This window comes from Tauraco erythrolophus, chromosome 3 (genome assembly GCF_009769465.1).
Source record: "Tauraco erythrolophus isolate bTauEry1 chromosome 3, bTauEry1.pri, whole genome shotgun sequence".
NCBI classification, from domain to species: domain Eukaryota; kingdom Metazoa; phylum Chordata; class Aves; order Musophagiformes; family Musophagidae; genus Tauraco; species Tauraco erythrolophus.
Window position 1 is genome coordinate 30,172,120 of NC_141467.1, and position 12,300 is coordinate 30,184,419.

Below are 12,300 nucleotides of genomic sequence, written 5' to 3' on the forward strand. Positions count from 1 at the left end.
GAAAAGTCCGTGAGTTCTCAGTGCCAGCTATAAACATCAGTGATCTGTCAGCGTTCTTCTCATAATGAGTCTCAGACTAAAACCGAAACACGGAGTTCTTCTGGCTGCTAAAAAGGAGAACTAACTCTGTCCCAGCTGAAGCCAGCCCATGGGGAAATAGACTGTAGTGTCAAAGGAGTTTCAGGCCACTAGGTACCAATTAAATATCCTATTCTGACAAATAGTGATTACAAAAACTCTCAACAGTGGGGAAGGGAACAGCTTTCACTTCTGTTAAATAAAAGACTTGGTATCAAGACTTTAAACAGTAGGTTCAAGATTATAAACACAAAACATAAAGACAGAATGACAAGATCTCAAGGAAAATACCCAGGATGTGTTGCTCACCTGGCAAATGTTAATTTAGGGGCCTGATGATCCTATGTTATAACGTGATCCTTAACCATGAGCTAAACCCCTCAGTTCTGGATGACTTTTTCTTCTCACCTTCTCTTTCCATTCAGTGCAAATATAACTCCAGTGGTTCCAGTTCGATCCATATTGTATAAACTCCTGTCCTTACTACCATGCACTTGCGTGAATGAATAAACTCTCAAAGAACCCTTTCATATTTATGAGGTCCACCATATCTGATGAGTATTTCAGTTACGATTTTGGACATTTTGAGACAGTTGAAGAGAGCAAGGAATTTGATATCATCAGTCTGGAAACCTGGTAGGAGATTAAAACATAGTAATAATGAGGGCACTCTTGTTTGTGTTAGCAATAGCTGTGCTATCAGCATTTTAGGATGCATTGTGCTCTTATGAGAGCACCATGGTCTCACAGAGCTTCATGAGTTATGTCCCATGTGCGATTGCTGTAGTATGCAGATTTTTGCCCTTCACAGGAGATAATACCAGAGCTGGTATTGAGCTGCTCACTAGTAAGGAGAAGGGATGATACGTGTGCTCTCTGGTCAACTAACTCCTTTTTTGGGAGTTTGGTTTTTTTCTAATATACTAATGCATATGTGTGTGGAGGTCAACAGGTGTCTCTATAAGGGAGATATATGTTTGTGGAGAAGACAAGGAGATGGAGAGATGACAACTGAGATGGTTATGTCACTATGATACCTTAGGAATGGTTGACAGTGTCTACCTTATAGATGTTTGCCAGAGTATTGGAAAAGTTCCAGATGCTGCCGTTTTCCTGATTATTTTATAGCTAACTCCATACAAATGCAACAAATTTTGAACTGACCCTTTGCATCGCACTCAGTGAGTTTGTGATCTCACATTGTAAATATTCATCATTCTTATGACAGGGAAACTAATTCTAAATGGAAAAAAAATGCACAGAGCATCCCTTCAGAATTAGAGAAAAAAAAAAAAAACAGCTCTCAGGAAAATGTAAGGAATATGAATGTTTTACAAACTTTATTACTGTTTGTATCTTTTACTTTCTGCATGGAACATAACCTAATGGTATTCATCATTAAATCAAGCGGAGAACTGGATCAACTACAAATGCAAAAGAAGTCCAAAGAGGGAATATTTTTTGAATATTCCACAAGTCTGTTGGTTGGGGGAGGAAAGGCATAAATGGGAGGGAGAGAAGGCAGACAATCTAGACTCTTTCGTTGTTTAATATGGTTTTCTTTTTTACTTACATGGTTTCTTGGTTATGGAGGCTTACAGTTCCCTTCTGCCAGAATTACTGCTGAACCAAAGCCTGCTTTGACAGTACTAATGACTCTTTACTGAAATAATTAATGTACTGGCATCCAATAACTTAAATATTGCTATTTGCAAATAGTCCTGAACTGATTTGCTTTCTGTGTTATTTCTAACTTAATGGTTCACCCCGTTCTGTTTTCCGGTTGATCGATCAGCTGCTTAACAGGAATGTTTTATTTGTGTTAATATAGAAGGTGTGATGTCCAGTGCCAGCTGTCCCATGCCAGCACAGCGGGTACTGTCCTTTAAGCTAAACAGACACGGCTTAATGACTAATGAGTTGAACATTGATATTGTCAAGAATGTTTTCCATTAATGCCTCTGCAGGTAGGGCAGCAGCAAATGGAAAGCCAAGCTCGAGAAAAAACAATGGCGTCTTCGGGGTCTTAAAATTAATAGTGAAAAGTTTAAATAGAGAGGAGGATAAAATTTTACTATTGGTAGCTATTGTCGCGCCAACTTATACTTAGTGGGAAGTTTTAGGTGGCTATTTGTCTAGCATAGGGGGACCATAACTCCCCCCTTCAGTGTTTTCCTTCCATTTCTAACTTCATTGCATTTCTTTTTCTGGGGACTCACTTCGTTTTCTCTTCCACCTTCTCTCTTTCCATTCCACTGCATGCCTCTTTCCTTGGTCTGCCCTCAGAGAGGAGGAAGAGTATGAAGAGGAGGAAGAAGAACAGCCAGTCACAGAGCCCAATACTGAGGATGAGGGGGAGGAAGAGACCAGTAGGCAGGTCAAACCCAGGTACCGGGATTTAGCATTGTCCCTCCACCTTGTCCTCAGCCTCTGGCATGAACTCACCAGCACAGTGTACAGCAGCATCTGCCTTTCACTCGCATTCCTAGATCACCTGTTAAAGCCACCCTCCAAGGAAATCCTTTTGCATTTAAAAGCTTTGTTGTGGGGGGTGTGTGTTAATGTTTAATTATGTAGGCTCAATGCACTGAGAACCATCTGTGCTCACTGCCTTTGTACAAAATGAGTAACACTTACAAATCTTAAAAGATTTAGCAGAAAGCATAACTTCTAAGCATGACTTAGGTTTACCTTTTTAGTTAAGGCAATAGCGAAATGTTGCAGTGCTTCAGTGACTTCAGATGTTGCTTGGTTTCTTAGATTTTCATCCCTATTTTCATGATACAACCTTATTAGAAATATCTGTTGCTGCGAATAAGATCGATGGTTTTTGAATGCTGCCTATGATTTCTATCAATTTTGTTCATGTTTTAACAGGAAAAGACTATTTAGAGGCAAAGCTGATAGATATACATCATTTTATACATACCTGTGTATATATGGATATAAACAAACCACCTATCAAAACAATATTCTCGTGTAAAATTTTCCACTTATTTCTGAGGTGTATACGGATTTGGAATCTGGCTACTTGATGCTAGTAAATTGGAAGAAAGAAAGTATGTTCTTTCTTCCAGACAGCCATTTGATTTAGGTTATATTGTTTGGCTTTGCAACTCGGCAAATGAGATTGGATTTTTTTTTTAAATAAACCACATTTATGCAGACACTATACAGCATGGAAGGAAGAAAGGAAACTGTTTAATGTGTGAATTCCAAAGAAAATACTGTACTGTTGTTATTAATATCTTCCAGTCTGCAAATCTTGCCAATGGCTGCCTGAAATTTCAAAATTAAGTGATAATTTCCTCAAATCCAATTCTTAAAAGTCAAAACTAAGACACAAGTTATTAGTAAATCGCATGAACATACTAAAATACTGTTTAAAAAAAAACAAGGAGGAGACGTGTAAAGGGTATGATGGGCTTTCACATCATTGGTCTTTTAAAATCATAGTGACTGTGACATAATTGGGTGATATTCCCCTGACTTTTCTAAATATCGCCTTTGACAGTCACCGTAGCGTAACAAAAGTGATCTGTATCCCAGCTGTTGTGTTGGATACTGTCGGGAAGGGTGAGCCTAGCCTGCCTCCAGTGCCTCCTGCCATGCACAGTGGGTGCAACAGATGAAGGTTTCCAGGTTGCCCACTGTGGCTTCTGTTGTGAGAACGATTACCTGGTATATGCCTGATGATTAACATTGTACATGTACATATGTAACATGTGTGATGTTTTTGTTGCACACTCTGTGCCAAACCCACGTTCCTCAGATAAGGGCCGTGCCTTGCATGCCTGTATGTAGGTGGATTGCCGAGGTGGTCTCAGGAGAGCGAAATCAGCCACGTGCCAAGCGATCCAGCCCAAAGCCCGTGCACAGTGTTTATGCTGGAGATGCTAGTGAGAACAGATATCCCAGAGTGCAGATCCCATGGCTTTTCACTTGCCTTGCTGCCGCGGTCACTCACCAACACCTGCCTTCACTAGAGCAAAGCAGATGTGCTTTCTGTTGCGCTTGATGCAATTCTGCCAGTCTCTAACACCAACATGGGATGCTGACACTCAGAGAAATCAGTGCCCTAATGCCTAGACAAATGATCTGGTAAGGAGTTGTTTTTGGAATCTTTCTAAACCTTGATTTTGACAGAACAGTGCTGATTGAGTATTTTTTGTTTTCATCTTTGATTTTAATAAAAATATCAGATCACTAGGGAGGATGATAATCAGGTATCTGACCTTCAAGAGGCAGTCGTGCAGATTGTATCTTGAAGCATCTATACTCTCTGGACCATGTTATCCAGTGTGTTGTGACTGCTTTGTGCTGCTCTGATAATGCTTACAACCTAACTTGAAATACTTGAAAATTGTTCAGAAAACAGTCATGAAAAGGTTCGTGAAAATTAGTTCTGAAGCCTGTGGGTTAAATCCTTTCGTTTCTGTTAAGCTGAGTTGCTTCCATTCCTCAGTATTTCCAACCCCAAGAAGAATCCCACTGGGATACAAAGATGTGAGTTCTCTTAGTTTATTTTAAAAGAGATAATGATTGTCTAAATTTGGGAAGTTTTTGTTTGTCTGACTCTCCGTGACTTTATTTTTTTTCCTTCAAGCAGTACTATCTATTGATCTCTCTTTTCCTGGTTTTTCTCCCCTTCCCTTTCTCATGATGTTTTCCTCCTGCAGTGGGGTCCCAGGTGCGTGGGAGGCTGTGAATGAAAACCTTTCGCGGTGTTCTGATTCTTCAGCCGTCTCCAGTGCCATTTCTGCAGCTGAGAGGCCTCTCTCCTTCTCTAGAGCAAAGAGCTCTTCTAGCAGCTCCTCTTCTGTGCCTGACTCATCTGTCTCTCATCACAATTCTGTCCTTTCATCACCATCTTCACCTGCAGCAGCTTTGCTAAGCTCTTCCCAAAATTCGTCAGCATCTATTACTCCAAAGGCATCTCCAACGGTGGAGAAATTACCTTATGTACCACATACTCCTTTTCACCTCTTCTCATACGACTTTGAAGAGTCTCCAACATCTGTGAAAGAAAAGGAAGCAGAGATGATGAGGGAGAACAGGTAGATTTTATACATCTGCCATTAATTTTTAGAGAAATGAATAACACCTTTCAAGAGTTTTATAGTGGTAATAATGCCGTATCTGTGTTGTATCATTTCCAGAACATACTGTGTTAGTTTTAGTCCTGTAAGCCTGTATTTTGATTTGATTGATATCCTCCCCTTGCCTTTTTTGCCTTCATTTCATCTTACTCCTCTTCAAGGTCCATAGTTAATAAGTATCCTGGCCTCCCCTATACAGCAGTAAATAAATAACCTGTGATTTGGGAGATCACAGAAAGGAGAACCATTTTGCTCTCATTTACAACGATGTAATCTGCAGACATGATTTCATGAAAATTAACGGAGCTCTTCTGCTGTAAAACCAAGAACGATCAGATCAGGACATGGATTCAGGGGTGAAATCCTGTCTTCAAAGACTGAACTGCCAAATCCTGAGTTTGCTGTTAGGTTACAGTGCATATCCCTGTCATGTGTGATTCCAACTCATCCTTGTAATAAAAGAGGTAGATTAAACCCTATAAAGAGAATATAGCACTCAGATTAGAACGTTTTCCCTCCACAAAATCTGGTCAGTTCAGTTGTTCCTCATACATTTCTCTTCATTTTTAATTTTGATTTTTAAAAGAAAAATAAATTGTTTTGTCTCGGTCTGTTTTCAAGTAAAACAGATTGACAACAGTGAGCACTAAAAACAGTGCTAGAGGATAACCTTGAAAAGAAGTTGATGATTTTTAACTGTCTTTCTGAATGGTCAGTGTTGTTCAAATTAAGTGCTGAAAATGTACACATATATTTTGAGCAAGTTTATTTCTTCCTTTCTCCAGCAGCCCTTCTGAATTTCTGCCTGTGAACAGATATTTTTATTCCTTTGATCCTTTTAATTTTCAGTCTTTCTCTTCTAATAGGTGGATGGTTTTCGTTGCTTTTTCATTTCACTGAAAAGCCTGTAAATCCAAGTAGCTGTTGGCGAGGGACTTAGTTCACACGCCTTTCCTTACCTGCAGCTTGAACACTGGGATTCCTCTAAATTTACATTTTCCTGCATAGGTGCAATTTTCCCTTAGGCCTCTCACATTCATTTATTGCGCTCTCACTACTGCTGCTGTTAAGAGTTACACTTTTTAGGCAGTAGATTCCTAAATAACTCCTGTTCCTGCAATACCTCCTCTTTCGGCAATATTTAGTATTTCTGCACTGATTTTTTTTTCCTCTGACCATCCTTGTGCTTCTAGTTACCACATAAGTTCAAGGGCGTGGTGTGTTGGAGGATTGTACTGGGTTTATCTGGAGAAAAAGGAGGGCAAAGCTTGCATGATTTGGGCAGTAATGTGTTCATGAAAATGCTAAACGTCAGAGTTGAAGGCTCCTGGGACAAGGCCATTGCATCTGCATCTGTATGTGAGACAAGAAGGGAAAATGGAAGTAATAGCCACTACAAGCAGAAGGTTAGAAAGACAAATATTGTGTACAGGATATAGGCTTAATCTTCTGTGCTGGTTTTGCCTTGCTACTCTTCCAGCATCTCTGTCTCCCTCTAAATTTGATATATAGGGATGCTGTGTCTAGGCCAGTCGCTCTGAATTTGATTCTGTACATACCTGTAGGTCTGAGTCCATAGAAGATGTGTTCTCTCCATTTTAGTGAGTTATTTTTGCACTTACTGATATTCCTTGGTCTGACAAAGGATTCTAGCCTGTATCAGCTTTTTCATGGGGCAGAGGAGAAGAAAAGCATGTAATGGTTGATAAGGTCTCCTTTCATTTGATTGAAATGGAAATGAGGTTTCTGTGAGTGTCAGGAACAGACCTAAAGAGCTCTGAACTGTTCTCAGGACAACGGAGTTTTCTCATCCCTCACTCAGTACTGGCACAGGCAGATTTACTGAGCTGAGCCTGCCGGAGAGAAGACCCCTGACAAGTCTGTGCTACCAGGAAAGCCCCACACTGTCCAGCTACGCAGCCCTGCACTCAGCCACTCTATCCAGTTTCTAGTTAGTTTACTTCAAGGGCAGGAATGCCAGGAAGGCAATTATTTCCTGCAAAATTCCTTTTCTAGCTCAGAAACGCACATGTTAGCACTTTTTTCTAAAATTATTCCCCTGTTCCTGGGCAGTCAGCATGGTGTCTCAAAAATAGATGGTGGTGGTGGGGTGTTTTCTAAAACATAAACCTGGAATTGTTGCCAACAGGGGCATGTTTTCTAAAGCGTGATCCCTTCCGTTATAAAACCCGCTAACTGAAATCTGTTCTGATTTTAACACGGACCTTGGCAGGCAACAATGCTGATGTACCCTAAGGAATGAAGCTTGAAACTGAATGAAATTTTGCATGGCTAGATGAGTGTGCTAAATGGAGCTGAAGGAAACCAACCAGCCTTTTCAAATAAAATTGCTGAGTGAAATTACTGAGTGCTGATGTGTGTGGGAGAAGAAGCAGCAGAGAAAAGATATGGTGAAGGACGGTATATCATATCTTATGAATTATAATAAGGAAAATGATGTTGCCCTTTTTCCTGAAGTGAATTTTGTCATTTAGATGAGTTGGTCTTGCTGAGCATCATACGCTTTCCACATGGGAAAACGGTCTCGTCTGTGAACCGAAAAGTTAACGTTTTGCCAAATCAGGAATCTCTCTTTGACATGCTGTTTAAGTACGATGGTTAAAAGGCACTGCAAAGCAACACGGCTGCCTTTTCTATTCAGTACGGGAGCCAGGATGAAAACATTGATACAAGGGACTCTGGGGAGGTGGCCATTCCAGGAGTCCTGGCAACAATTTCTCTGTGATGAGCAAGCTCACAATGAAGTCAAACAGGTTTTGTTGGGTTGTTTGTTTGTTTGGTTTTTTAATTGAAGGAATGGCTGATAGAAATTTCTAAAGCCGTGCTTCCGGGGATGTATCTTTTTAACCATGGAGATGTTTTTTTACAGACATTGTAAGACATGGCACATAAGCTATAACATGTTGGAGGAGGGGAAAGAAAATACCACCTGCTTTAATTGAAAAGAATATGGATGTTTTCTATTTATAACACAAACATTCACAAATTATGGATGTCCATGTTCAGATCATGTCTTGGGAACACTGCTTTTTTCCTTCATTTCGCTAGACATGAATACTGCTGACTTGGATTGGTTTGATCTCTTTTCTAATGGTTGGGTATCAGCTCCCAAAATAGCTAATAATTTTGAGTAACTGAGCAGTGGTTTAAGTATTCCTGCTCTGAGCTGTCACTTGGGAGGACCATTCTAATCTCTCATTGTTTTCCGTACCAATAACTCACTATTTGAATCAAGTATGTCCATGACATAGTTGATATTAAAATGAGTGATAAGTTGCATATTTTGAAGCTGGGATTAGAGCAATATTTTCAGAAAGTGGATGTTTGAGAAGTTCTGGGATATGGGGTCACCCCCACTCCTTAAACAAGAGGATTTACTGTTGCATGCTTGCTTGCTGATGGATTCTTTCTTTCTCTCCCATTCTACTTTCTTTCCCGTTTCTTCAGATACAATAGCTATGGGAGCAGCTCTTACTCTTCTCCACGACCTTACTCTGGTGTGAGTGCCCCTACAACACCCACTTCTCGTTATGGGACAACTCTCTCACCACCTCAAGAGACCAAGTCTGACAGGTTTGTTAATTAATCAGTGTTTGACAACAGTTCCTTTATAGACAGGATGAAGGAGATCAGCGTAAGCTGTTCTGAATGGGTACTGGAAATATCTTCTAGCCAGATCTTTTCTAACCTTGGAAAGAAAATGGACAAAAATCTAGATGTGTTCATTTCCCACTCGTTCTCAAGACTTTCTCTGACTTGATGCTAAAGGCTGGATGTACTTCTATCCCATTTCTGCTTCTTCCATTTAAATGGATAAAACAGAGTTGCATCACCTGTATGCTGTTGTAAGCATCAAAAGGTGAATTAAAGCACATTTGATTTCTCTCCATTTTTTCGAATAAATTTGGACAGATCTATTTTCACTTATCTTAAATCAACTATAAGATCTTGGAAATGTGCTTAGCCCGGAATTTCCTGGGCCATAATTTTGTCCTTCCTTGAAAATACATGATATATCTCATGGTGTTTCATCCAGGGCAAAACATTTCTTTCTGTAGGTTAAGCAAACTCATAATAACCTACCAGTTGTTAAGTCACTTAAAAAAAAAAAAAAAAAGCAAAAACAAGGGGAAAAAACTCACACCAGCAATAAAAAAAAAGCAGTATTTTGATAAATCAAAATATTCTTTTGAATTATGTAATAAGGTACTATGGGAAGAAAAAACATAGGAAAATGTTATAGATACAAGAATACATGAAAGAAATTCTTCCTGGCAAAAGAAGCCAAGAAGAAGAATTTCTGGACCACCAGAAATTACATGACTGTTACAGCCTGAAATTAAACAACACCTTCAAAGGATGTTGTGCTGAGTTTAAAGAGGACAAGTAGACGTTTTTAATTAATTTAATTAAATAATTTAATATAATAATTTAATTAAATAATTTTCAATTAGGCCACATGGGCTTTGCATTGTTTGTTGCCAAATTGGCCTCTAATTCATAAATATTCCATCTCCTACCCTTTTTTTGAACTGAAGGGTTTTTCAGGATCCTTTGTCTGTATTCCAGTTAATTTTTATTAATGATATTTTTTTATATTTCTATATGTGTATAGAAATACATGTATATATGTTTAAGTGTGTATGTGTATATGTTTGAACCTACCTAATGCCTCACATCCTTTCCAGCCTACTACTCAGAATGGTTCAAGTTAGGTTCTTCCAGCATGCGTTTCTAGCCATGAGGTATTGATTTAATCCTTTTTTCCAAGTGAATAATTACATTAAGTTTATCTTTGGATAAAGGCATTGTTATTCATTTGCTCATCTTCTTAGAGTAACTTGTCTCCATTTGTCTTTCCTAATCTGAATTAAATTATTGCTGAATGAAACCGTCACAAAAAACTCCAAACCAGCATTTTCACCCCCTTTTACCTTAGCAGAATAGATGCAAGATAAGCAAGAATTAAAGGTATCCTGCTGCTTTTGAAGTTTCAGCTTTCTAAGCCCCTGCTGTTGGAAGCTTCTGCTTGCCACTGCAGCAGAGAAACCCCAAAGTGGTCAAACACCAAGATGGCTAAAGATAGTTGGGCTCATCCTGCAAGAGGCTGATGGCTCTGGCCCTGCTCCCGTAAAGGAAGCAAGCTCGCATCACAGCATGCGAGTAAGTGCGTTGCTGGTTTGGAGCCAAAATGCCTTGGCCCCACAGGATGAAGCTGTAAAATTCACAGATTCATGGAGAGTCAGGCCAGAGGGGAGCTCAGTAATCATCTGTTGTGACCTGTAATGGGTCTCACAGAAGCTAAATTAAAGACCCCTGTACCTTGACGTGTTTTCAAGTGGCAGCACACGACTTCTCCTGGAAAACGTTCCAGTATTTATCATCACTGCTAGGAAAACGTTTCATATTTTGAGACCAGTTTGTCTAGCAGCATCTTCCAGCCATTACCTCCCAGCCTGCTTTTCTCTGTGAAACTGGAAAGTGCTCTGCCTTCAACTAACAGATCTCTCTTACATGTTTTGAGTGCCTGAACACAGTGCTCAGAGTTGCATCTCTGTCTTTCCTTCAGGTTACGTTTACTGCTTTCTACCTCACATGATAAAAATCTCTCTACTCTTGTTTAAATTTGCAGCTTGCTATTTATGGTAGTTGAACTCACCAGGATTTCTGCGTTTTTATATTTGAGGGATGTTACAGCCCAATGCTTTTTGGGTATTGGTCTCTGAGAAGTGTGTGCGCTACAGCTACGTGTTGCCCGCAGAGTAGATGCAGTTGTTTCTTGAAAGATAATTAAATTTACAGATTCAGATGCCGTTTTGCATCAAGCCTTGTTCTTTTTAAGTGCACTGCCATTGCAGATGTATCGTTCAGCAGGCTCTAATGGAGTGACTGCTTTGAAGAAGGGCAGAAGCCTGCTTTTATTTCATTGTCCTGAAAGGCATGGGTTACTGAAATGTGCACGCAGAGATTGACAGATAGAGTTTGCTCACTGGAGAACAGGCTGTGTAGTGCATGACGCAACGCTCAGGACTAATTAGTAAGTGGAAAGTATTGTATAAGTTTTCACAGTCCTCTATCAATGGTGTTTGCCTTAGATTATGTAAACGGTATTTCCTACCTCCTGATGGTAAAAATTTACGCAGATTCAAACACAAAGAAAAGTTAAAAGGTGAGGGGGGGGAGAGGAAGACACTTGATAAGAAGCAGATGCATATCTATGGTTAGCTCCAAGGTGAGTTTTCTGCTCTCAGTTTATGACTTCAGTCATCCAAAGCCTCCACAGAAAGATTGCTGTCATTTCTCATGCAGGGAAGAGCTTCAGATGCAGTTCTTGATACTATTTCTCTGACTTTCGAGAATGAGGAGGAAGGAAGAAGCAGCATTTAGAGCAGTGCCCAGTGAAATGATTCATGGTCCATTCAATTACCCTGACAGGCCTTTCAAAACCTTGGCTGGATTTTGCTTATGTAAACAAGAGCTACAACTTAGGTGGAAAGAAGCAGTGTGGTTGACATTTTGACAGTCATACTTTTAAAACCCTCTTTGGCTAAGATCAGTAGGAAATCCAAAAGAGCAGTATAATTCAATGCAAAAGTAACTAGATTTTGTTCTTTGAAATCCACATAAAGCATATATTTCTGATTGTACAGCAGAAGAAAAGGCTTACTTGACTGTTTCTTGGTTTCTAAATTCAGCTGCAGCCTTTTGCCAACTTCTTGCAATATTGTTGTTCCCTCTCATTTCTCTGGGTCTCCTGTGGAGAGCCATGTTTCTGAAGTGCATATTGCAGCCATGAGAAGCCTGCTGAAGGAGGGCAAATTGCAGGGCATTTTCTGTTCAGCCCTTCATCGGGAGAGAAGAAAGGGTATATTGGTTGTCTCATATGTCTGTTTGTGAAGGTTGCTCCTAATGCATAAGAAGTGCAACCCAGTCCTCCTGTTTTCAACTGCCAAAGACTGCTTTGCTCCATAAATATACTGCTCCCACTCCTCATTACTTAAATCACCAATTAACTCTCTCCGCAGTTCCTAAGGAAAAAAAAAATTAAATATTGATCTCAATTTCTTAACCTCATAAATTTTGGTAACAAAAGGGTGGAGCA

At 39.7% G+C, this 12,300-nt stretch overlaps 1 protein-coding gene across 6 annotated transcripts in view; it reads left to right on the top strand.

The window, feature by feature from the left end:
* FHOD3 (formin homology 2 domain containing 3) overlaps positions 1-12,300 on the top strand; it is a 411,475-nt gene that overhangs the window by 307,079 nt on the left and 92,096 nt on the right. For 3 of the 6 annotated variants that reach the window (XM_086609099.1, XM_086609100.1, XM_086609102.1), the window contains 3 exons: positions 2,365-2,466; positions 4,758-5,135; positions 8,646-8,771. In XM_086609099.1, coding sequence (XP_086465225.1) covers positions 2,365-2,466; positions 4,758-5,135; positions 8,646-8,771 — 606 coding nt within the window. Of the gene's footprint in view, positions 1-2,364; positions 2,467-4,757; positions 5,136-5,965; positions 6,044-8,645; positions 8,772-12,300 lie in introns of all 6 variants that reach the window. The other 3 variants (XM_086609103.1, XM_086609104.1, XM_086609101.1) reach the window with 2 other exon arrangements.